The sequence below is a fragment of the Bufo bufo genome, chromosome 2 (genome assembly GCF_905171765.1).
Source record: "Bufo bufo chromosome 2, aBufBuf1.1, whole genome shotgun sequence".
NCBI lineage: Eukaryota > Metazoa > Chordata > Amphibia > Anura > Bufonidae > Bufo > Bufo bufo.
This window is the reverse complement of record NC_053390.1, coordinates 372,843,097-372,868,004: the sequence shown is the minus strand read 5'-3', so window position 1 is coordinate 372,868,004 and position 24,908 is coordinate 372,843,097. Positions and strand designations below refer to the sequence as shown.

At 49.2% G+C, this 24,908-nt stretch overlaps 1 protein-coding gene across 2 annotated transcripts in view; it reads right to left on the bottom strand.

The window, feature by feature from the left end:
* SNAPC3 (small nuclear RNA activating complex polypeptide 3) overlaps window positions 1-24,908 on the bottom strand; it is a 148,563-nt gene that overhangs the window by 92,916 nt on the left and 30,739 nt on the right. Inside the window, exon 1 of one of the 2 annotated variants that reach the window (XM_040417169.1) lies at window positions 3,624-3,878. The exons of the other annotated variant lie outside the window; for it this stretch is intronic. Coding sequence (XP_040273103.1) covers window positions 3,624-3,844 — 221 coding nt within the window. The 5' untranslated portion in view covers window positions 3,845-3,878. Of the gene's footprint in view, window positions 1-3,623; window positions 3,879-24,908 lie in introns of those variants that run through there. 2 annotated transcript variants of the gene reach the window in all.

Here is a 24,908-nt window from a genome sequence, read left to right as displayed (position 1 = left end):
AAGGTTACCAGAAATAGAAATTCAGAAATTTCATCTCCATTTGCCAATAACTCTTGTGGAATACCTTAAGGCTCAGTTCAGACCTGAGCGTTTTACAGCGCGTTCCTACGCTGTACTCCGGCCTGCACTTTCCCGGTCAGAAAAAAATCAGGTCCTTGAGGACTGCCTCATAGAACTGAAGGAATGTCCCTGTGTTGCCAGCGCTCCGGGACAGCACAAAAGAGTTGTACAAGGCAACCTGCACCAAGTAGACCGCAACTTTTTTGTACCATGCCCGGGTTTTGCACATGGCATTATATGGCTTGAAGACTTGATCAGATAGATCAACTCCTCCCATATACCGATTGTAGTCGACGATACAATTGGGCTTGAGGACCGTTGCCGCGGTACCTCGCACAGGGACAGGGGTGATGCAGTTACTATGAATTGTGGACAGTACAAGGACATCCCTTTTGTCCTTATATCTGACCAGCAACAGGTTTCCACTGGTAAGGGCACGGGTCTCACCCCTGAGGATAGGTACCTGGAGGGGGTGGGTAGGGAGGCCGCGTTGATTTTTCCGCACGGTCCCACAAGCGGATGTGGAACTGGCAGCAAGGGACTGGAACAAGGGTATACTAGTATAAAAGTTATCCACGTACACGTGGTAACCCTTATCTAGCAGTGGGTGCATAAGGTCCCACACAAGTTTCCCGCTAACACCCAGAGTGGGGGGACATTCTGGGGGTTGAATACAGGAATCTCGCCCCTCGTACACGCGAAACTTGTGAGTGTACCCTGAGGTACTCTCACAAAGTTTGTACAGCTTCACGCCATACCTCGCCCGCTTTGAGGGAACATACTGGCGGAAAAGAAGTCTCCCCTTGAACGCAATGAGAGACTCATCAACCGCGACCTCCCTTCCAGGTACATAGGCCTGTACAAATTTGGTCCCAAAGTGATCAATGACCGGCCTGATTTTGTACAGGTGGTCATAGGCAGGATCACCTTGGGGGGGGACATGCTGCATTATCTGAATAATGCAGGCATTTCCGGATGGCCTCAAACCGCGAGCATGTCATGGCTGTACTGTAAAGTGGGGTCTGGTAGAGGACGTCCCCACTCTAGTACTTCCTGACACTAGGTTTCTTGACTAGGCCCATGTGCAGCACGAGGCCCCAAAACGTCCTCATCTCGGCTGCACTGACCGCGGTCCAGCCACCGGGCCTAGCCAAAAAGGAGCCCGGGTGTTGAGCAATGAACTGTTGGGCGTACAGGTTCGTCTGCTCCACCATCAGATTTACAAAGTGGTCACTGAAAAAAAACTAAAAAAGTCATATTCAGTGAAGCCCACTGTGGAAATCTGGATTCCTGGTTGGCCTTCAAAATCAGGAATCAAGGGCTCATAACGCTCTGGGGTATACCAGACAAGTTCACTGGCAGGGGGCTCCGGTGGATTTAACTGGTGGGCCGGAAAACTAGTACGAGCCCCAGAGCTGATCGTACTAGGGTGGCCACAGGGTCCCTAACATGTCGGTCCCTTTGCTCCGCCTGGCGGCGTATCTGCTGGAGGACGCGGATGACAAAAGGAAAGTGGGGTCATCCTCGTCCTCACTGGGACTCTCGGACTCGGAGGCAAGCTGGGCGTATACCTCCTCGGCCGAGAACATCCGGCGGGCCATAGAGGAGTGTGTGTCTGCGTGTGTATGTGCGTGTAAATCTTTATTTGGTGTGCGTGTGTGTGGGGGCACAGGTGTTCGCGAACTCACCCTAAAACTTACAGACAGACAAAAAAAAAACTGGGGGGTCTAGGGTCACACAGCTGTGCTGTGGACCCCAGACACCCGATTTAGGGTGATGCAATCAGTAACTGTTTGTTTTTTTTCTTCTCACTAACTTTCCCTAAAATATCCCTGCCTAATCTAACTTGTCCCTAGCCTTTCTCTAATTACCTGGGTGCTGGGGCACAGATGGAGTTGTTGGGGTGCTGGCTCTGATGATCCTTGAAGCGATCTCTCCTCGCTCCCGGACACAAAAGGAGGAGGAGAGGAGCGCTGCGGTAATTTGAACCTTCCGCCCCTGCAGCCAACCAATGAGAGCGATCCTGAGAGGTGATGTCACCATCACCTCTCAGGTTTGCAGGATGGCGATTGGTGGTGTATTATCACACCACCGATCACCATCCTGTTCCGGGTTATCGGGTCCCCAGAGACCCCAATAACCCGGAAACGCAGCAAACTGCAGGTCTGAATTGACCTGCGGTTTGCTGCGATCGCCGACATGGGGGGGGGGGGGGTCACAGGACCCCCCGGCGCATTTAGCCAAGGTGCCTGCTCAATGATTTCAGCAGGCACCGAGTTCCGATCACCGTCCGCTGAGCGGCGGTGATGGGAACTATACATTACATACCGGTGCGTCATGTGTCCGGAACAGGTTAATATGACAAGTGGTGGCAGCTAATATTCCTTAGGTGTGGATGTCAGGTGGCTAAACGGGGAAGATTTAGAATAACCCGGTGGCTCCAAGTATCTGCCGCTTGTTCACTCAGCCGTTCTGTAGCCAAAGGACTAGGGGAAAGACGTAGGGGGACATTTATTAAGGTGTTTACGGCACTAATTAGTGGTGTAAAAAAAAATTGGCGCACTGCATATCTGTGGCGAGAAAAGGAGGTGTGGTGAGGACATCAAGAAAAAAATCGATGGCAGCTAGGAGGATGCCGTAAATGTCAGTCTGTTGCATGGCCAGCAAGAGGAGGCGCCAAATCTCTGAGAGGCCGGCGCCGCTGCATAAATCTGACACATCCCCCGGCTGCACAGGGGAATCAAGTCCGGCGATAAAAACCGCTGGTCTTGATAAATGCCCCCCATAGTGCTTTGTCTGGAAGATCTCTCCTAAACCGCTCATGACAGTAGCTTGGCGAGCACCTTGTAGACATAGCTGCGGGTGCACTATAGATTACATTTATTTGTGAAAATTTACGGTATGGTTTTTTTAGGGTTTAATTCCCCTTTAAAAAAATGGGGTTATTTGGGTTGTGCATGGACCACCCATTCTAGCCAACGGGCAAGTACAGTATGTACTTTGCTAGCATTCCACTACTACTTTCTTCCAGAATCTAGAGGGGGTCAATGTGGTGTCATCAATTATACAAGCCAAAGATGACGGATGCCAACAGCGCCCAATGACTATAAAAGGGTCCATCGGGTTTCAGCCATTTTAACAAATAAGGCAGCATGCTGTAGTCTGAAATTTCTGACAGACTGTGCCCCTATAACAGAGGGCAGAAGTTACCTCATAAATTTCATCCCACTCCACCAGCGCCTGTCTTGTTTTGTTGTCAGAGGTGACATCATCAATGAAAAGGGGACGGGAGATGAAGGAGAGAACAATGTCTGAGGGGTTTTATTGTCTCCAATTACAGACCTATTGATCAAGGAAGGGACTGCAGACACACCACACACTCTAAGATTTATCAAAACTGGAGTAAAGTAGAACTGGCTTAGTTGCCCATAGCAACCAATCAGATTCCACCTTTCATTTTTCAGAGCTCCTTTGGAAAATGAAAGGTGGACTGTGATTGGTTGCTATGGGCAACTAAGCCAGTTCTAATTTACACCAGTTTGCTAAATCTCCGCCAGTGTTACCTGCACAGGTTCTTGATCTCGGCCGCTACATCCGCCGTGCAGTCCAGCTCTGCAGCCAGCTCGTCATCCCCCAAGTCCACGGAGGACACCTCCTCCAGACTCAGGTCCCAGCCGCTCAGATTCTGTCTCCACAAATGTCCGAAGGAGGCGACATGTATCTTCTTAGTGTTCAAGTGTGTCACCTCATACACGGGAATGTTTTCATCCGTTTGTTCCGCCATGCCGCACCAGGAACCTCCGCCAGCCGCAAAGCATTCCGGGGATTGTAGTTCATGGCGTCTCCTCGACGTCAGCCCCAGCTGCGTTGGTAAACTACAGGACCCAGAAGGCTTTGCGTGTAATGACAACACTGGAGGAGCTGTCTAGTTTCAAAGTGACTGAGCACTGGATGATATGTTACAGAGTGTTGTGGGGAAGTTGGTGCGGTGCCTAATGTAGTGCTGGTGTCCGAGCAGTGTGTTTTTGATATCTGCATAATTTAATTTGTTTAGTGTGTGCGTGGCATGTGTTCAGTGTACAGGTGCCTTGTTGTGAAGCGTGAGCCCAGTGTGTAGGTGTCCATGGTGTGAGTGGCATCTGTAGCAGTAGGTATCCATGGTGTGAGTGGCATCTGTAGCAGTAGGTGTCCATGGTGTGAGTGGCATCTGTAGCAGTAGGTGTCCATGGTGTGAGTAGTGAGTGGCATCTGTAGCAGTACATGGTGTGAGTAGTGAGTGGCATCTGTAGCAGTACATGGTGTGAGTAGTGAGTGGCATCTGTAGCAGTAGGTGTCCATGGTGTGAGTAGTGAGTGGCATCTGTAGCAGTAGGTGTCCATGGTGTGAGTAGTGAGTGGCATCTGTAGCAGTAGGTGCACATGGTGTGACTAGTGAGTGGCATCTGTAGCAGTAGGTGTACATAGTGTGAGTAGTGAGTGGCATCTGTAGCAGTATGTGTCCATGGTGTGAGTAGTGAGTGGCATCTGTAGCAGTATGTGTCCATGGTGTGAGTAGTGAGTGGCATCTGTAGCAGTACATGGTGTGAGTAGTGAGTGGCATCTGTAGCAGTAGGTGTCCATGGTCTGAGTAGTGAGTGGCATCTGTAGCAGTGGGTGTCCATGGCGTGAGTACTGAGTGGCATCTGTAGCAGTAGGTGTACATGGTGTGAGTAGTGAGTGGCATCTGTAGCAGTAGGTGTCCATGGTGTGAGTAGTGAGTGGCATCTGTAGCAGTAGGTGTACATGGTGTGAGTAGTGAGTGGCATCTGTAGCAGTACATGGTGTGAGTAGTGAGTGGCATCTGTAGCAGTAGGTGTCCATGGTCTGAGTAGTGAGTGGCATCTGTAGCAGTGGGTGTCCATGGCGTGAGTACTGAGTGGCATCTGTAGCAGTAGGTGTACATGGTGTGAGTAGTGAGTGGCATCTGTAGCAGTAGGTGTCCATGGTGTGAGTAGTGAGTGGCATCTGTAGCAGTAGGTGTCCATGGTGTGAGTAGTGAGTGGCATCTGTAGCAGTGGGTGTCCATGGTGTGAGTAGTGAGTGGCATCTGTAGCAGTAGGTGTACATGGTGTGAGTAGTGAGTGGCATCTGTAGCAGTAGGTGTCCATGGTGTGAGTAGTGAGTGGCATCTGTAGCAGTAGGTGTCCATGGTGTGAGTACTGAGTGGCATCTGTAGCAGTAGGTGTCCATGGTGTGAGTAGTGAGTGGCATCTGTAGCAGTAGGTGTCCATGGTGTGAGTAGTGAGTGGCATCTGTAGCAGTAGGTGCACATGGTGTGAGTAGTGAGTGGCATCTGTAGCAGTAGGTGTACATGGTGTGAGTAGTGAGTGGCATCTGTAGCAGTATGTGTCCATGGTGTGAGTAGTGAGTGGCATCTGTAGCAGTAGGTGCACATGGTGTGAGTGGCATCTGTAGCAGTAGGTGTACATGGTGTGAGTAGTGAGTGGCATCTGTAGCAGTACATGGTGTGAGTAGTGAGTGGCATCTGTAGCAGTAGGTGTCCATGGTGTGAGTAGTGAGTGGCATCTGTAGCAGTAGGTGCACATGGTGTGACTAGTGAGTGGCATCTGTAGCAGTAGGTGTACATGGTGTGAGTAGTGAGTGGCATCTGTAGCAGTATGTGTCCATGGTGTGAGTAGTGAGTGGCATCTGTAGCAGTATGTGTCCATGGTGTGAGTAGTGAGTGGCATCTGTAGCAGTACATGGTGTGAGTAGTGAGTGGCATCTGTAGCAGTAGGTGTCCATGGTCTGAGTAGTGAGTGGCATCTGTAGCAGTGGGTGTCCATGGCGTGAGTACTGAGTGGCATCTGTAGCAGTAGGTGTACATGGTGTGAGTAGTGAGTGGCATCTGTAGCAGTAGGTGTCCATGGTGTGAGTAGTGAGTGGCATCTGTAGCAGTAGGTGTACATGGTGTGAGTAGTGAGTGGCATCTGTAGCAGTACATGGTGTGAGTAGTGAGTGGCATCTGTAGCAGTAGGTGTCCATGGTCTGAGTAGTGAGTGGCATCTGTAGCAGTGGGTGTCCATGGCGTGAGTACTGAGTGGCATCTGTAGCAGTAGGTGTACATGGTGTGAGTAGTGAGTGGCATCTGTAGCAGTAGGTGTCCATGGTGTGAGTAGTGAGTGGCATCTGTAGCAGTAGGTGTCCATGGTGTGAGTAGTGAGTGGCATCTGTAGCAGTGGGTGTCCATGGTGTGAGTAGTGAGTGGCATCTGTAGCAGTAGGTGTACATGGTGTGAGTAGTGAGTGGCATCTGTAGCAGTAGGTGTCCATGGTGTGAGTAGTGAGTGGCATCTGTAGCAGTAGGTGTCCATGGTGTGAGTACTGAGTGGCATCTGTAGCAGTAGGTGTCCATGGTGTGAGTAGTGAGTGGCATCTGTAGCAGTAGGTGTCCATGGTGTGAGTAGTGAGTGGCATCTGTAGCAGTAGGTGCACATGGTGTGAGTAGTGAGTGGCATCTGTAGCAGTAGGTGTACATGGTGTGAGTAGTGAGTGGCATCTGTAGCAGTATGTGTCCATGGTGTGAGTAGTGAGTGGCATCTGTAGCAGTAGGTGCACATGGTGTGAGTGGCATCTGTAGCAGTAGGTGTACATGGTGTGAGTAGTGAGTGGCATCTGTAGCAGTACATGGTGTGAGTAGTGAGTGGCATCTGTAGCAGTAGGTGTCCATGGTCTGAGTACTGAGTGGCATCTGTAGCAGTAGGTGTCCATGGTGTGAGTAGTGAGTGGCATCTGTAGCAGTAGGTGTCCATGGTGTGAGTAGTGAGTGGCATCTGTAGCAGTAGGTGTCCATGGTGTGAGTAGTGAGTGGCATCTGTAGCAGTAGGTGTCCATGGTGTGAGTAGTGAGTGGCATCTGTAGCAGTGGGTGTCCATGGTGTGAGTAGTGAGTAGCATCTGTAGCAGTAGGTGTACATGGTGTGAGTAGTGAGTGGCATCTGTAGCAGTAGGTGTACATAATGTGAGTAGTGAGTGGCATCTGTAGCAGTACATGGTGTGAGTAGTGAGTGGCATCTGTAGCAGTAGGTGTCCATGGTGTGAGTAGTGAGTGGCATCTGTAGCAGTAGGTGTCTATGGTGTGAGTAGTGAGTGGCATCTGTAGCAGTAGGTGTACATGGTGTGAGTGGCATCTGTAGCAGTAGGTGTCCATGGTGTGAGTAGTGAGTGGCATCTGTAGCAGTGGGTGTCCATGGTGTGAGTACTGAGTGGCATCTGTAGCAGTAGGTGTCCATGGTGTGAGTGGCATCTGTAGCAGTAGGTGTCCATGGTGTGAGTAGTGGGTGGCATCTGTAGCAGTAGGTGTCCATGGTCTGAGTACTGAGTGGCATCTGTAGCAGTAGGTGTACATGGTGTGAGTACTGAGTGGCATCTGTAGCAGTAGGTGTCCATGGTGTGAGTAGTGAGTGGCATCTGTAGCAGTGGGTGTACATGGTGTGAGTGGCATCTGTAGCAGTAGGTGTCCATGGTGTGAGTAGTGGGTGGCATCTGTAGCAGTAGGTGTCCATGGTGTGAGTAGTGGGTGGCATCTGTAGCAGTAGGTGTCCATGGTGTGAGTACTGAGTGGCATCTGTAGCAGTAGGTGTACATGGTGTGAGTAGTGAGTGGCATCTGTAGCAGTCGGTGTTCATGGTGTGAGTAGTGAGTGGCAACTGTAGCAGTAGGTGTCCATGGTGTGAGTAGTGAGTGGCATCTGTAGCAGTGGGTGTCCATGGTGTGAGTAGTGAGTGGCATCTGTAGCAGTACGTGTCCATGGTGTGAGTGGCATCTGTAGCAGTAGGTGTACATGGTGTGAGTAGTGAGTGGCATCTGTGGGTGTACATGGTGTGAGTAGTGAGTGGCATCTGTAGCAGTAGGTGTACATAATGTGAGTAGTGAGTGGCATCTGTAGCAGTACATGGTGTGAGTAGTGAGTGGCATCTGTAGCAGTAGGTGTCCATGGTGTGAGTAGTGAGTGGCATCTGTAGCAGTAGGTGTCCATGGTGTGAGTACTGAGTGGCATCTGTAGCAGTAGGTGTCCATGGTGTGAGTGGCATCTGTAGCAGTAGGTGTCCATGGTGTGAGTAGTGGGTGGCATCTGTAGCAGTAGGTGTCCATGGTGTGAGTAGTGAGTGGCATCTGTAGCAGTAGGTGTCCATGGTGTGAGTAGTGAGTGGCATCTGTAGCAGTGGGTGTCCATGGTGTGAGTAGTGAGTGGCATCTGTAGCAGTAGGTGTCCATGGTGTGAGTAGTGAGTGGCATCTGTAGCAGTAGGTGTCCATGGTGTGAGTAGTGAGTGGCATCTGTAGCAGTGGGTGTCCATGGTGTGAGTAGTGAGTGGCATCTGTAGCAGTGGGTGTACATGGTGTGAGTAGTGAGTGGCATCTGTAGCAGTAGGTGTCCATGGTCTGAGTAGTGAGTGGCATCTGTAGCAGTAGGTGTCCATGGTGTGAGTAGTGAGTGGCATCTGTAGCAGTAGGTGTCCATGGTGTGAGTAGTGAGTGGCATCTGTAGCAGTGGGTGTCCATGGTGTGAGTAGTGAGTGGCATCTGTAGCAGTAGGTGTACATGGTGTGAGTAGTGAGTGGCATCTGTAGCAGTAGGTGTCCATGGTCTGAGTAGTGAGTGGCATCTGTAGCAGTAGGTGTACATGGTGTGAGTAGTGAGTGGCATCTGTAGCAGTAGGTGTCCATGGTGTGAGTAGTGAGTGGCATCTGTAGCAGTATGTGTCCATGGTCTGAGTAGTGAGTGGCATCTGTAGCAGTAGGTGTCCATGGTGTGAGTAGTGAGTGGCATCTGTAGCAGTGGGTGTCCATGGTGTGAGTAGTGAGTGGCATCTGTAGCAGTAGGTGTCCATGGTGTGAGTAGTGAGTGGCATCTGTAGCAGTAGGTGTCCATGATGTGAGTAGTGAGTGGCATCTGTAGCAGTGGGTGTCCATGGTGTGAGTAGTGAGTGGCATCTGTAGCAGTAGGTGTCCATGGTGTGAGTGGCATCTGTAGCAGTATGTGTCCATGGTGTGAGTAGTGGGTGGCATCTGTAGCAGTAGGTGTCCATGGTCTGAGTAGTGAGTGGCATCTGTAGCAGTAGGTGTCCATGGTGTGAGTAGTGAGTGGCATCTGTAGCAGTGGGTGTCCATGGTGTGAGTAGTGAGTGGCATCTGTAGCAGTGGGTGTCCATGGTGTGAGTAGTGAGTGGCATCTGTAGCAGTAGGTGTCCATGGTGTGAGTAGTGAGTGGCATCTGTAGCAGTATGTGTCCATGGTGTGAGTAGTGGGTGGCATCTGTAGCAGTAGGTGTCCATGGTGTGAGTAGTGAGTGGCATCTGTAGCAGTAGGTGTCCATGGTGTGAGTAGTGAGTGGCATCTGTAGCAGTAGGTGTCCATGGTGTGAGTGGCATCTGTAGCAGTATGTGTCCATGGTGTGAGTAGTGGGTGGCATCTGTAGCAGTAGGTGTCCATGGTCTGAGTAGTGAGTGGCATCTGTAGCAGTAGGTGTCCATGGTGTGAGTAGTGAGTGGCATCTGTAGCAGTGGGTGTCCATGGTGTGAGTAGTGAGTGGCATCTGTAGCAGTAGGTGTCCATGGTGTGAGTAGTGAGTGGCATCTGTAGCAGTAGGTGTCCATGGTGTGAGTAGTGAGTGGCATCTGTAGCAGTGGGTGTCCATGGTGTGAGTAGTGAGTGGCATCTGTAGCAGTAGGTGTCCATGGTGTGAGTGGCATCTGTAGCAGTATGTGTCCATGGTGTGAGTAGTGGGTGGCATCTGTAGCAGTAGGTGTCCATGGTGTGAGTAGTGAGTGGCATCTGTAGCAGTGGGTGTCCAGGGTGTGAGTAGTGAGTGGCATCTGTAGCAGTAGGTGTCCATGGTCTGAGTACTGAGTGGCATCTGTAGCAGTAGGTGTCCATGGTGTGAGTAGTGAGTGGCATCTGTAGCAGTAGGTGTCCATGGTGTGAGTAGTGAGTGGCATCTGTAGCAGTGGGTGTCCATGGTGTGAGTAGTGAGTGGCATCTGTAGCAGTAGGTGTCCATGGTGTGAGTAGTGAGTGGCATCTGTAGCAGTGGGTGTCCATGGTGTGAGTAGTGAGTGGCATCTGTAGCAGTAGGTGTCCATGGTGTGAGTAGTGAGTGGCATCTGTAGCAGTAGATGCCCATGGTGTGAGTAGTGAGTGGCATCTGTAGCAGTAGATGCCCATGGTGTGAGTAGTGAGTGGCATCTGTAGCAGTAGGTGTCCATGGTGTGAGTAGTGAGTGGCATCTGTAGCAGTGGGTGTCCATGGTGTGAGTAGTGAGTGGCATCTGTAGCAGTGGGTGTACATGGTGTGAGTAGTGAGTGGCATCTGTAGCAGTAGGTGTCCATGGTGTGAGTAGTGAGTGGCATCTGTAGCAGTAGGTGTCCATGGTGTGAGTAGTGAGTGGCATCTGTAGCAGTGGGTGTCCATGGTGTGAGTAGTGAGTGGCATCTGTAGCAGTGGGTGTCCATGGTGTGAGTAGTGAGTGGCATCTGTAGCAGTGGGTGTCCATGGTGTGAGTAGTGAGTGGCATCTGTAGCAGTGGGTGTCCATGGTGTGAGTAGTGAATGGCATCTGTAGCAGTGGGTGTCCATGGTGTGAGTAGTGAGTGGCATCTGTAGCAGTAGGTGTCCATGGTGTGAGTAGTGAGTGGCATCTGTAGCAGTAGGTGTCCATGGTGTGAGTAGTGAGTGGCATCTGTAGCAGTGGGTGTCCATGGTGTGAGTAGTGAGTGGCATCTGTAGCAGTAGGTGTCCATGGTGTGAGTAGTGAGTGGCATCTGTAGCAGTGGGTGTCCATGGTGTGAGTAGTGAGTGGCATCTGTAGCAGTGGGTGTCCATGGTGTGAGTAGTGAGTGGCATCTGTTGCAGTAGGTGTCCATGGTGTGAGTAGTGAGTGGCATCTGTAGCAGTGGGTGTCCATGGTGTGAGTAGTGAGTGGCATCTGTAGCAGTAGGTGTCCATGGTGTGAGTAGTGAGTGGCATCTGTAGCAGTAGGTGTCCATGGTGTGAGTAGTGAGTGGCATCTGTAGCAGTAGGTGCACATGGTGTGACTAGTGAGTGGCATCTGTAGCAGTAGGTGTACATAGTGTGAGTAGTGAGTGGCATCTGTAGCAGTATGTGTCCATGGTGTGAGTAGTGAGTGGCATCTGTAGCAGTATGTGTCCATGGTGTGAGTAGTGAGTGGCATCTGTAGCAGTACATGGTGTGAGTAGTGAGTGGCATCTGTAGCAGTAGGTGTCCATGGTCTGAGTAGTGAGTGGCATCTGTAGCAGTGGGTGTCCATGGCGTGAGTACTGAGTGGCATCTGTAGCAGTAGGTGTACATGGTGTGAGTAGTGAGTGGCATCTGTAGCAGTAGGTGTCCATGGTGTGAGTAGTGAGTGGCATCTGTAGCAGTAGGTGTACATGGTGTGAGTAGTGAGTGGCATCTGTAGCAGTACATGGTGTGAGTAGTGAGTGGCATCTGTAGCAGTAGGTGTCCATGGTCTGAGTAGTGAGTGGCATCTGTAGCAGTGGGTGTCCATGGCGTGAGTACTGAGTGGCATCTGTAGCAGTAGGTGTACATGGTGTGAGTAGTGAGTGGCATCTGTAGCAGTAGGTGTCCATGGTGTGAGTAGTGAGTGGCATCTGTAGCAGTAGGTGTCCATGGTGTGAGTAGTGAGTGGCATCTGTAGCAGTGGGTGTCCATGGTGTGAGTAGTGAGTGGCATCTGTAGCAGTAGGTGTACATGGTGTGAGTAGTGAGTGGCATCTGTAGCAGTAGGTGTCCATGGTGTGAGTAGTGAGTGGCATCTGTAGCAGTAGGTGTCCATGGTGTGAGTAGTGAGTGGCATCTGTAGCAGTAGGTGTCCATGGTGTGAGTAGTGAGTGGCATCTGTAGCAGTAGGTGTCCATGGTGTGAGTAGTGAGTGGCATCTGTAGCAGTAGGTGCACATGGTGTGAGTAGTGAGTGGCATCTGTAGCAGTAGGTGTACATGGTGTGAGTAGTGAGTGGCATCTGTAGCAGTATGTGTCCATGGTGTGAGTAGTGAGTGGCATCTGTAGCAGTAGGTGCACATGGTGTGAGTGGCATCTGTAGCAGTAGGTGTACATGGTGTGAGTAGTGAGTGGCATCTGTAGCAGTACATGGTGTGAGTAGTGAGTGGCATCTGTAGCAGTAGGTGTCCATGGTGTGAGTAGTGAGTGGCATCTGTAGCAGTAGGTGCACATGGTGTGACTAGTGAGTGGCATCTGTAGCAGTAGGTGTACATGGTGTGAGTAGTGAGTGGCATCTGTAGCAGTATGTGTCCATGGTGTGAGTAGTGAGTGGCATCTGTAGCAGTATGTGTCCATGGTGTGAGTAGTGAGTGGCATCTGTAGCAGTACATGGTGTGAGTAGTGAGTGGCATCTGTAGCAGTAGGTGTCCATGGTCTGAGTAGTGAGTGGCATCTGTAGCAGTGGGTGTCCATGGCGTGAGTACTGAGTGGCATCTGTAGCAGTAGGTGTACATGGTGTGAGTAGTGAGTGGCATCTGTAGCAGTAGGTGTCCATGGTGTGAGTAGTGAGTGGCATCTGTAGCAGTAGGTGTACATGGTGTGAGTAGTGAGTGGCATCTGTAGCAGTACATGGTGTGAGTAGTGAGTGGCATCTGTAGCAGTAGGTGTCCATGGTCTGAGTAGTGAGTGGCATCTGTAGCAGTGGGTGTCCATGGCGTGAGTACTGAGTGGCATCTGTAGCAGTAGGTGTACATGGTGTGAGTAGTGAGTGGCATCTGTAGCAGTAGGTGTCCATGGTGTGAGTAGTGAGTGGCATCTGTAGCAGTAGGTGTCCATGGTGTGAGTAGTGAGTGGCATCTGTAGCAGTGGGTGTCCATGGTGTGAGTAGTGAGTGGCATCTGTAGCAGTAGGTGTACATGGTGTGAGTAGTGAGTGGCATCTGTAGCAGTAGGTGTCCATGGTGTGAGTAGTGAGTGGCATCTGTAGCAGTAGGTGTCCATGGTGTGAGTACTGAGTGGCATCTGTAGCAGTAGGTGTCCATGGTGTGAGTAGTGAGTGGCATCTGTAGCAGTAGGTGTCCATGGTGTGAGTAGTGAGTGGCATCTGTAGCAGTAGGTGCACATGGTGTGAGTAGTGAGTGGCATCTGTAGCAGTAGGTGTACATGGTGTGAGTAGTGAGTGGCATCTGTAGCAGTATGTGTCCATGGTGTGAGTAGTGAGTGGCATCTGTAGCAGTAGGTGCACATGGTGTGAGTGGCATCTGTAGCAGTAGGTGTACATGGTGTGAGTAGTGAGTGGCATCTGTAGCAGTACATGGTGTGAGTAGTGAGTGGCATCTGTAGCAGTAGGTGTCCATGGTCTGAGTACTGAGTGGCATCTGTAGCAGTAGGTGTCCATGGTGTGAGTAGTGAGTGGCATCTGTAGCAGTAGGTGTCCATGGTGTGAGTAGTGAGTGGCATCTGTAGCAGTAGGTGTCCATGGTGTGAGTAGTGAGTGGCATCTGTAGCAGTAGGTGTCCATGGTGTGAGTAGTGAGTGGCATCTGTAGCAGTGGGTGTCCATGGTGTGAGTAGTGAGTAGCATCTGTAGCAGTAGGTGTACATGGTGTGAGTAGTGAGTGGCATCTGTAGCAGTAGGTGTACATAATGTGAGTAGTGAGTGGCATCTGTAGCAGTACATGGTGTGAGTAGTGAGTGGCATCTGTAGCAGTAGGTGTCCATGGTGTGAGTAGTGAGTGGCATCTGTAGCAGTAGGTGTCTATGGTGTGAGTAGTGAGTGGCATCTGTAGCAGTAGGTGTACATGGTGTGAGTGGCATCTGTAGCAGTAGGTGTCCATGGTGTGAGTAGTGAGTGGCATCTGTAGCAGTGGGTGTCCATGGTGTGAGTACTGAGTGGCATCTGTAGCAGTAGGTGTCCATGGTGTGAGTGGCATCTGTAGCAGTAGGTGTCCATGGTGTGAGTAGTGGGTGGCATCTGTAGCAGTAGGTGTCCATGGTCTGAGTACTGAGTGGCATCTGTAGCAGTAGGTGTACATGGTGTGAGTACTGAGTGGCATCTGTAGCAGTAGGTGTCCATGGTGTGAGTAGTGAGTGGCATCTGTAGCAGTGGGTGTACATGGTGTGAGTGGCATCTGTAGCAGTAGGTGTCCATGGTGTGAGTAGTGGGTGGCATCTGTAGCAGTAGGTGTCCATGGTGTGAGTAGTGGGTGGCATCTGTAGCAGTAGGTGTCCATGGTGTGAGTACTGAGTGGCATCTGTAGCAGTAGGTGTACATGGTGTGAGTAGTGAGTGGCATCTGTAGCAGTCGGTGTTCATGGTGTGAGTAGTGAGTGGCAACTGTAGCAGTAGGTGTCCATGGTGTGAGTAGTGAGTGGCATCTGTAGCAGTGGGTGTCCATGGTGTGAGTAGTGAGTGGCATCTGTAGCAGTACGTGTCCATGGTGTGAGTGGCATCTGTAGCAGTAGGTGTACATGGTGTGAGTAGTGAGTGGCATCTGTGGGTGTACATGGTGTGAGTAGTGAGTGGCATCTGTAGCAGTAGGTGTACATAATGTGAGTAGTGAGTGGCATCTGTAGCAGTACATGGTGTGAGTAGTGAGTGGCATCTGTAGCAGTAGGTGTCCATGGTGTGAGTAGTGAGTGGCATCTGTAGCAGTAGGTGTCCATGGTGTGAGTACTGAGTGGCATCTGTAGCAGTAGGTGTCCATGGTGTGAGTGGCATCTGTAGCAGTAGGTGTCCATGGTGTGAGTAGTGGGTGGCATCTGTAGCAGTAGGTGTCCATGGTGTGAGTAGTGAGTGGCATCTGTAGCAGTAGGTGTCCATGGTGTGAGTAGTGAGTGGCATCTGTAGCAGTGGGTGTCCATGGTGTGAGTAGTGAGTGGCATCTGTAGCAGTAGGTGTCCATGGTGTGAGTAGTGAGTGGCATCTGTAGCAGTAGGTGTCCATGGTGTGAGTAGTGAGTGGCATCTGTAGCAGTGGGTGTCCATGGTGTGAGTAGTGAGTGGCATCTGTAGCAGTGGGTGTACATGGTGTGAGTAGTGAGTGGCATCTGTAGCAGTAGGTGTCCATGGTCTGAGTAGTGAGTGGCATCTGTAGCAGTAGGTGTCCATGGTGTGAGTAGTGAGTGGCATCTGTAGCAGTAGGTGTCCATGGTGTGAGTAGTGAGTGGCATCTGTAGCAGTGGGTGTCCATGGTGTGAGTAGTGAGTGGCATCTGTAGCAGTAGGTGTACATGGTGTGAGTAGTGAGTGGCATCTGTAGCAGTAGGTGTCCATGGTCTGAGTAGTGAGTGGCATCTGTAGCAGTAGGTGTACATGGTGTGAGTAGTGAGTGGCATCTGTAGCAGTAGGTGTCCATGGTGTGAGTAGTGAGTGGCATCTGTAGCAGTATGTGTCCATGGTCTGAGTAGTGAGTGGCATCTGTAGCAGTAGGTGTCCATGGTGTGAGTAGTGAGTGGCATCTGTAGCAGTGGGTGTCCATGGTGTGAGTAGTGAGTGGCATCTGTAGCAGTAGGTGTCCATGGTGTGAGTAGTGAGTGGCATCTGTAGCAGTAGGTGTCCATGATGTGAGTAGTGAGTGGCATCTGTAGCAGTGGGTGTCCATGGTGTGAGTAGTGAGTGGCATCTGTAGCAGTAGGTGTCCATGGTGTGAGTGGCATCTGTAGCAGTATGTGTCCATGGTGTGAGTAGTGGGTGGCATCTGTAGCAGTAGGTGTCCATGGTCTGAGTAGTGAGTGGCATCTGTAGCAGTAGGTGTCCATGGTGTGAGTAGTGAGTGGCATCTGTAGCAGTGGGTGTCCATGGTGTGAGTAGTGAGTGGCATCTGTAGCAGTGGGTGTCCATGGTGTGAGTAGTGAGTGGCATCTGTAGCAGTAGGTGTCCATGGTGTGAGTAGTGAGTGGCATCTGTAGCAGTATGTGTCCATGGTGTGAGTAGTGGGTGGCATCTGTAGCAGTAGGTGTCCATGGTGTGAGTAGTGAGTGGCATCTGTAGCAGTAGGTGTCCATGGTGTGAGTAGTGAGTGGCATCTGTAGCAGTAGGTGTCCATGGTGTGAGTGGCATCTGTAGCAGTATGTGTCCATGGTGTGAGTAGTGGGTGGCATCTGTAGCAGTAGGTGTCCATGGTCTGAGTAGTGAGTGGCATCTGTAGCAGTAGGTGTCCATGGTGTGAGTAGTGAGTGGCATCTGTAGCAGTGGGTGTCCATGGTGTGAGTAGTGAGTGGCATCTGTAGCAGTAGGTGTCCATGGTGTGAGTAGTGAGTGGCATCTGTAGCAGTAGGTGTCCATGGTGTGAGTAGTGAGTGGCATCTGTAGCAGTGGGTGTCCATGGTGTGAGTAGTGAGTGGCATCTGTAGCAGTAGGTGTCCATGGTGTGAGTGGCATCTGTAGCAGTATGTGTCCATGGTGTGAGTAGTGGGTGGCATCTGTAGCAGTAGGTGTCCATGGTGTGAGTAGTGAGTGGCATCTGTAGCAGTGGGTGTCCAGGGTGTGAGTAGTGAGTGGCATCTGTAGCAGTAGGTGTCCATGGTCTGAGTACTGAGTGGCATCTGTAGCAGTAGGTGTCCATGGTGTGAGTAGTGAGTGGCATCTGTAGCAGTAGGTGTCCATGGTGTGAGTAGTGAGTGGCATCTGTAGCAGTGGGTGTCCATGGTGTGAGTAGTGAGTGGCATCTGTAGCAGTAGGTGTCCATGGTGTGAGTAGTGAGTGGCATCTGTAGCAGTGGGTGTCCATGGTGTGAGTAGTGAGTGGCATCTGTAGCAGTAGGTGTCCATGGTGTGAGTAGTGAGTGGCATCTGTAGCAGTAGATGCCCATGGTGTGAGTAGTGAGTGGCATCTGTAGCAGTAGATGCCCATGGTGTGAGTAGTGAGTGGCATCTGTAGCAGTAGGTGTCCATGGTGTGAGTAGTGAGTGGCATCTGTAGCAGTGGGTGTCCATGGTGTGAGTAGTGAGTGGCATCTGTAGCAGTGGGTGTACATGGTGTGAGTAGTGAGTGGCATCTGTAGCAGTAGGTGTCCATGGTGTGAGTAGTGAGTGGCATCTGTAGCAGTAGGTGTCCATGGTGTGAGTAGTGAGTGGCATCTGTAGCAGTGGGTGTCCATGGTGTGAGTAGTGAGTGGCATCTGTAGCAGTGGGTGTCCATGGTGTGAGTAGTGAGTGGCATCTGTAGCAGTGGGTGTCCATGGTGTGAGTAGTGAGTGGCATCTGTAGCAGTGGGTGTCCATGGTGTGAGTAGTGAATGGCATCTGTAGCAGTGGGTGTCCATGGTGTGAGTAGTGAGTGGCATCTGTAGCAGTAGGTGTCCATGGTGTGAGTAGTGAGTGGCATCTGTAGCAGTAGGTGTCCATGGTGTGAGTAGTGAGTGGCATCTGTAGCAGTGGGTGTCCATGGTGTGAGTAGTGAGTGGCATCTGTAGCAGTAGGTGTCCATGGTGTGAGTAGTGAGTGGCATCTGTAGCAGTGGGTGTCCATGGTGTGAGTAGTGAGTGGCATCTGTAGCAGTGGGTGTCCATGGTGTGAGTAGTGAGTGGCATCTGTTGCAGTAGGTGTCCATGGTGTGAGTAGTGAGTGGCATCTGTAGCAGTGGGTGTCCATGGTGTGAGTAGTGAGTGGCATCTGTAGCAGTAGGTGTCCATGGTGTGAGTAGTGAGTGGCATCTGTAGCAGTAGGTGTCCATGGTGTGAGTAGTGAGTGGCATCTGTAGCAGTGGGTGTCCATGGTGTGAGTAGTGAGTGGCATCTGTAGCAGTAGGTGTCCATGGTGTGAGTAGTGAGTGGCATCTGTAGCAGTGGGTGTCCATGGTGTGAGTAGTGAGTGGCATCTGTAGCAGTAGGTGTCCATGGTGTGAGTAGTGAGTGGCATCTGTAGCAGTAGGTGTCCATGGTCTGAGTACTGAGTGGCATCTGTAGCAGTAGGTGTCCATGGTGTGAGTAGTGAGTGGCATCTGTAGCAGTAGGTGTCCATGGTGTGAGTAGTGAGTGGCATCTGTAGCAGTAGGTGTACAAACCCACTCCATTTTAAATGATCCCTGGCCCAGTGAAAACGCCTGAGCTTGTGGATCTTGCTTAGAAATGGCTTCTTCTTTGCACTGTAGAGTTTCAGCTGGCAACGGCGGATGGCACGGTGGATTGTGTTCACCGACAATGGTTTCTGGAAGTATTCCTGAGCCCATTCTGTGATTTCCTTTACAGTAGCATTCCTGTTTGTGGTGCAGTGTCGTTTAAGGGCATCCAGTATGGTTTTACGGCCTTGACCCTTACGCACAGAGATTGTTCCAGATTCTCTGAATCTTTGGATGATGTTATGCACAGTTGATGATGATAGATGCAAAGTCTTTGCAATTTTTCGCTGGGTAACACCTTTCTGATATTGCTCCAATATCTTTCTGCGCAACATTGTGGGAATTGATGATCCTCTACCCATCTTGGCTTCTGAGAGACACTGCCACTCTGAGAAGCTCTTTTTATACCCAATCATGTTGCCAATTGACCTAATTAGTGTTAATTGGTCTTCGAGCTCTTCGTTATGCTCAAATTTACTTTTTCCAGCCTCTTATTGCTACTTGTCCCAACTTTTTTGGGATTTGTTGACACCGTGAAATTTTGAATCAACGTATTTTTCCTTTAAAATGATACATTTACTCAGATTAAACGTATGATCTGTCATCTACGTTCTATTACAAATAAAATATTGACATTTGCCATCTCCACATCATTGCATTCAGTTTTTATTCACAATTTGTTTAGTGTCCCAACTTTTTTGGAATCCGGTTTGTACATGGTGTGAGTAGTGAGTGGCATCTGTAGCAGTGGGTGTCCATGGTGTGAGTAGTGAGTGGCATCTGTAGCAGTAGGTGTCCATGGTGTGAGTAGTGAGTGGCATCTGTAGCAGTGGGTGTCCATGGTGTGAGTAGTGAGTGGCATCTGTAGCAGTAGGTGTCCATGGTGTGAGTAGTGAGTGGCATCTGTAGCAGTGGGTGTCCATGGTGTGAGTAGTGAGTGGCATCTGTAGCAGTGGGTGTCCATGGTGTGAGTAGTGAGTGGCATCTGTTGCAGTAGGTGTCCATGGTGTGAGTAGTGAGTGGCATCTGTAGCAGTGGGTGTCCATGGTGTGAGTAGTGAGTGGCATCTGTAGCAGTAGGTGTCCATGGTGTGAGTAGTGAGTGGCATCTGTAGCAGTAGGTGTCCATGGTGTGAGTAGTGAGTGGCATCTGTAGCAGTGGGTGTCCATGGTGTGAGTAGTGAGTGGCATCTGTAGCAGTAGGTGTCCATGGTGTGAGTAGTGAGTGGCATCTGTAGCTGTGGGTGTCCATGGTGTGAGTAGTGAGTGGCATCTGTAGCAGTAGGTGTCCATGGTGTGAGTAGTGAGTGGCATCTGTAGCAGTAGGTGTCCATGGTCTGAGTACTGAGTGGCATCTGTAGCAGTAGGTGTCCATGGTGTGAGTAGTGAGTGGCATCTGTAGCAGTAGGTGTCCATGGTGTGAGTAGTGAGTGGCATCTGTAGCAGTAGGTGTACAAACCGGATTCCAAAAAAGTTGGGACACTATACAAATCGTGAATAAAAACTGAATGCAATGATGTGGAGGTGCCAACTTCTAATATTTTATTCAGAATAGAACATAAATCACGGAACAAAAGTTTAAACTGAGAAAATGTACCATTTTAAGGGAAAAATATGTTGAATCAGAATTTCATGGTGTCAACAAATCCCCAAAAAGTTGGGGCAAGGCCATTTTCACCACTGTGTGGCATATCCCCTTCTTCTTACAACACTCAACAGACGTCTGGGGACCGAGGAGATCAGTTTCTCAAGTTTAGAAATAGGAATGCTCTCCCATTCTTGTCTAATACAGGCCTCTAACTGTTCAATCGTCTTGGGCCTTCTTTGTTGCACCTTCCTCTTTATGATGCGCCAAATGTTCTCTATAGGTGAAAGATCTGGACTGCAGACTGGCCATTTCAGTACCCGGATCCTTCTCCTACCCAGCCATGATGTTGTGATTGATGCAGAATGTGGTCTGGCATTATCTTGTTGAAAAATGCAGGGTCTTCCCTGAAAGAGATGACGTCTGGATGGGAGCATATGTTGTTCTAGAACCTGAATATATTTTTCTGCATTGATGGTGCCTTTCCAGACATGCAAGCTGCCCGTGCCACACGCACTCATGCAACCCCATACCATCAGAGATGCAGGCTTCTGAACTGAGCGTTGATAACAACTTGGGTTGTCCTTGTCCTCTTTGGTCCGGATGACATGGCGTCCCAGATTTCCAAAAAGAACTTCGAATCGTGACTCGTCTGACCACAGAACAGTCTTCCATTTTGCCACACTCCATTTTAAATGATCCCTGGCCCAGTGAAAACGCCTGAGCTTGTGGATCTTGCTTAGAAATGGCTTCTTCTTTGCACTGTAGAGTTTCAGCTGGCAACGGCGGATGGCACGGTGGATTGTGTTCACCGACAATGGTTTCTGGAAGTATTCCTGAGCCCATTCTGTGATTTCCTTTACAGTAGCATTCCTGTTTGTGGTGCAGTGTCGTTTAAGGGCATCCAGTATGGTTTTACGGCCTTGACCCTTACGCACAGAGATTGTTCCAGATTCTCTGAATCTTCGGATGATGTTATGCACAGTTGATGATGATAGATGCAAAGTCTTTGCAATTTTTCGCTGGGTAACACCTTTCTGATATTGCTCCAATATCTTTCTGCGCAACATTGTGGGAATTGGTGATCCTCTACCCATCTTGGCTTCTGAGAGACACTGCCACTCTGAGAAGCTCTTTTTATACCCAATCATGTTGCCAATTGACCTAATTAGTGTTAATTGGTCTTCGAGCTCTTCGTTATGCTCAAATTTACTTTTTCCAGCCTCTTATTGCTACTTGTCCCAACTTTTTTGGGATTTGTTGACACCGTGAAATTTTGAATCAACGTATTTTTCCTTTAAAATGATACATTTACTCAGATTAAACGTATGATCTGTCATCTACGTTCTATTACAAATAAAATATTGACATTTGCCATCTCCACATCATTGCATTCAGTTTTTATTCACAATTTGTTTAGTGTCCCAACTTTTTTGGAATCCGGTTTGTACATGGTGTGAGTAGTGAGTGGCATCTGTAGCAGTGGGTGTCCATGGTGTGAGTAGTGAGTGGCATCTGTAGCAGTAGGTGTCCAAGGTGTGAGTAGTGAGTGGCATCTGTAGCAGTAGGTGTACATGGTGTGAGTAGTGAGTGGCATCTGTAGCAGTGGGTGTCCATGGTGTGAGTAGTGAGTGGCATCTGTAGCAGTAGGTGTCCATGGTGTGAGTAGTGAGTGGCATCTGTAGCAGTAGGTGTACATGGTGTGAGTAGTGAGTGGCATCTGTAGCAGTAGGTGTCCATGGTGTGAGTAGTGAGTGGCATCTGTAGCAGTGGGTGTCCAAGGTGTGAGTAGTGAGTGGCATCTGTATCAGTAGGTGTACATGGTGTGAGTAGTGAGTGGCAAGTTGGCACTACCACATAGCTGCTTCTGACTTCACTCACTACTCTGTGATGTGTAGTCTCAACTGAACTGAATCACTTCACTAGCAACCACTACAACTCCCCCCACACTAGGCCTGACTAAGGTATTTATATAGACTAAGTGCTACCTCCCTCTAGTGGTGGGATGTATAAAACACACCTAACCAGCCTATGAACAGGGATACAACAGGTGATGTAATGGAGAATGACATGCAACACAGTAATGCAGTTTTACAGTAATTTTGCAGTTCCCGCATGTCCTGAGTGGGACGCTGCACATTAATTATCAGTAGCACCATCACTGTATGTGAGCCTGAACTTTATACTGTGACTGTAGGGTCAGACTGGGGTGTCTAGGACCCACTAGTGGATCTGATTCTCAGGATCACCCTACAGCTACAATGAAATTCAAAAAAAAAAAAAAAAAGCCCTGAGAACCTCTTTATAGGGGTTGTGCAAGAATTTTTGGGCAAATCCCACCACTAGGCCGGATCTGTAAAGAAAAGCTTACTTACCTGCTTTCAGGTCCTGGCTTTGCACTCCTTCTCCTCTCGGCCTGTGACGTTCCACTGGACTCCCTCACTGAAAACAACAGGTGTAACGTCGCCTGCAGTCAATCACCAGCAGCGGTGGTGACCGGCTCCCATAACGTCATGACAAATGGTGACATGCTGCATGTATATTCCCGTCCTCTTGGTTAAATGTACAGTATGACAACGCTTCTGCCTTTAGAGATAATTTGACTGGTACTTGTAGTGATTGCGTCATTGGACATTGACTAAAATATGAAAAATATTTAGACAGAGATCAGTGGAGCCCCCATATTGGAAATCCCATCCTGTGCTCTGCCTGGATCAGTGACTTCTATGGGGTTACCTGTGTTACTGTTTATAATAGGAAATTGCTGAGATTCCCAAAAAGTGGAGACTGTAAGCAGGAAGGATCCAGACAATAATTAGTGAACAGAAATTGTTTTATTTTTGGTGAAGAAACATAATATAACAAATTATATGTTGTTTAGTATTAGTAATGGCCTCATTGTCCTGCTGTATATTGGGCTCCTGTGTCTTCACCTTCAGGTCTAGTTGATAAGAGTATTAAGATCCTCAATGGACGGAGCTGTATACAGACATTGGGGGACAATGGGTTCAGAGATTGTTGCTTTCAAGTTGTGTCATGTGTTAGCGCTCTCAGATTTGGGTCTTGGGTGTAGCAGGATGGAGGAATGATACGCAGGCTTATCTACCCCAGAGGCAGCGGCGTTCACATCCAGGGTCTCATCACTCCGCAGTTCTGTTCTCCAGGACATCAGAAGGCTCTGACTGTGGCGGGATGTACGGTGTGTGGCTTCAGAGCTTCTTAGATACTTGTGGACCTGTGGACAGAGGAGCAGGTTACATGGAGGAGACATAGAGGGGATTTATCACACACTGTACTCCATAATTCTGCTTTCAAAAAGTCGCAAAAAGGGCTATTGCAACTTTATGGGCTGACGTGTAAAAAACATGAGTTTTTGCATTTTTACACCACTCACTCCAGTTTTGAAAACTAGACGGAAAGTGTCAGATAGGTTAATGAGTTTCACTCCAGATTTATCACTGCACTTTTTATTTATTTTTAAGTCACAAAAAAGTCACAGTAGAGGTCACCATCCCTCTTCCTTAGCTTTGAGGCCTAGACTGGTTTATTTCCTTCTGTGTGTGTTGTCCCCTCCCCATTACGTGTGACAGCGCTTATACAAAATCGTAGTAATGTATTACCGGTTTTAAGCTTCTGGGATAATCACAAGATTGCACATAGATCCCTATAACTGTGTCTCTGAACATCACTATAAGAGGAGATAGTTTTATATCTTGTCAATGAGACATAAATGTGTGGTCGCTGGAGGTCTGTAGAACATCAATGGATACTAAGAGCGATGGGTTTGTTTCCGTATGTCCCATTCATAGCAATAAAGGGTAAAATCAAACATGCGGCCATTCTTCCCAATAAAAGTGGAGACTAGGTAGGACCTCTTTTGTGTTTGGAATTGTTGGGGTCTCAATGGTCATGACTGAATTTCATGACACGCATAACTGACAACCTGTAATGATATATCAGGAGAAGGCCGATTTAACATAAATCAAAATGATGCCCCACGCAATTGGCAAGTATTGTATCTGCATATTACATTTATAAAATAAACTCATAAGATTTTTTGTTGCCAGTTATGTCAGGAGTTCATTTAGGAGACTAAAGGGGTTGAAGGCCCTGAAAAAAAATTGGCATATTGTATGAGTGAAAAAACAAAAACACACCTGCTCTGGCTGTCTTAGTTCCTCTCTTTACCAGCCACCTCCAGTTTCAGCCTAACTGGAATAGTGGGATGCCAACTCCCTGCACATCACCGCTGTCGGTCAATCAATGATCTCAGCGGTCATATGCTGTCCCTGCGTACTGTTCACTGTTGGAACATCACACTTCTGGCCAGGCTGGGACCAGAAATGGCAAGGATGGAAACTAGCTGCAAGAACTTAAACCCTTCCTAAATTCTTCATACCTTATCAGTTGGCTCAGCTGTATGTAGGCTACGATACAGGATACTGTAGGCTTTGTCTCTTCTCCACAGGTACATATGTCCATTAAACACTGATGACTTATTTTTAGGGCAGTACGTAATATTCCTCCTCCATGTAATTAGTTGGTAAATTTCTTCAACTGGAGCTTTAAGGCTGGTAAGTCTTTAGGTGGTACATACTTAGCCAGCATTGCATCCAGTCTGGGGTGTTCAGCTAGCATGCCCAGGATATTCCTGCCATACATCCTGGTTTGTGGGCATCTATCCTGCACAGCTTTGGCTACAGCTGGTATTGTCCTATCTGTGATGCCCTTTCTTCCAGACAGAAAAAATTCTGGTCCCATTCTATCCACCAGACCCGAAAGATGTTTCACTGTGGTGAATCTCACCGTGGTGTTCTTGTGGCAGAGTCCTCCTTCTGTCAGGGCTGTGAGAGCGCGGCCAGGGCTGACATTCTCCACCATTGATGTTAGAGAGCTGTTCACTGCCTCCCGGATCTGGAATCCCCGGCCTTGTGTAATAAGATGCTGACAGTCTGCTGGAGGTTGTAGTCCATGTGTGTCTTCACTGTAGAGAACATTGTGCCCAGACATTTGATAGCTGCAAGTGACACGGCCGATCTTAGGTTGGTCACTTCCCTTATTAAAGCGGTCGTCAGTTCTCGTATGGATGGTAGAGCATCTTCAGTATGGCAGGATATCAGGGAGACGATGGAATCGATCCCTTGGATCTTTTTTTCCCAGTCCTCTTTCCCCAGCAGACTCAGGGCCTCAGCTGCCGCCTTATTGGGCTGAGACAGTTC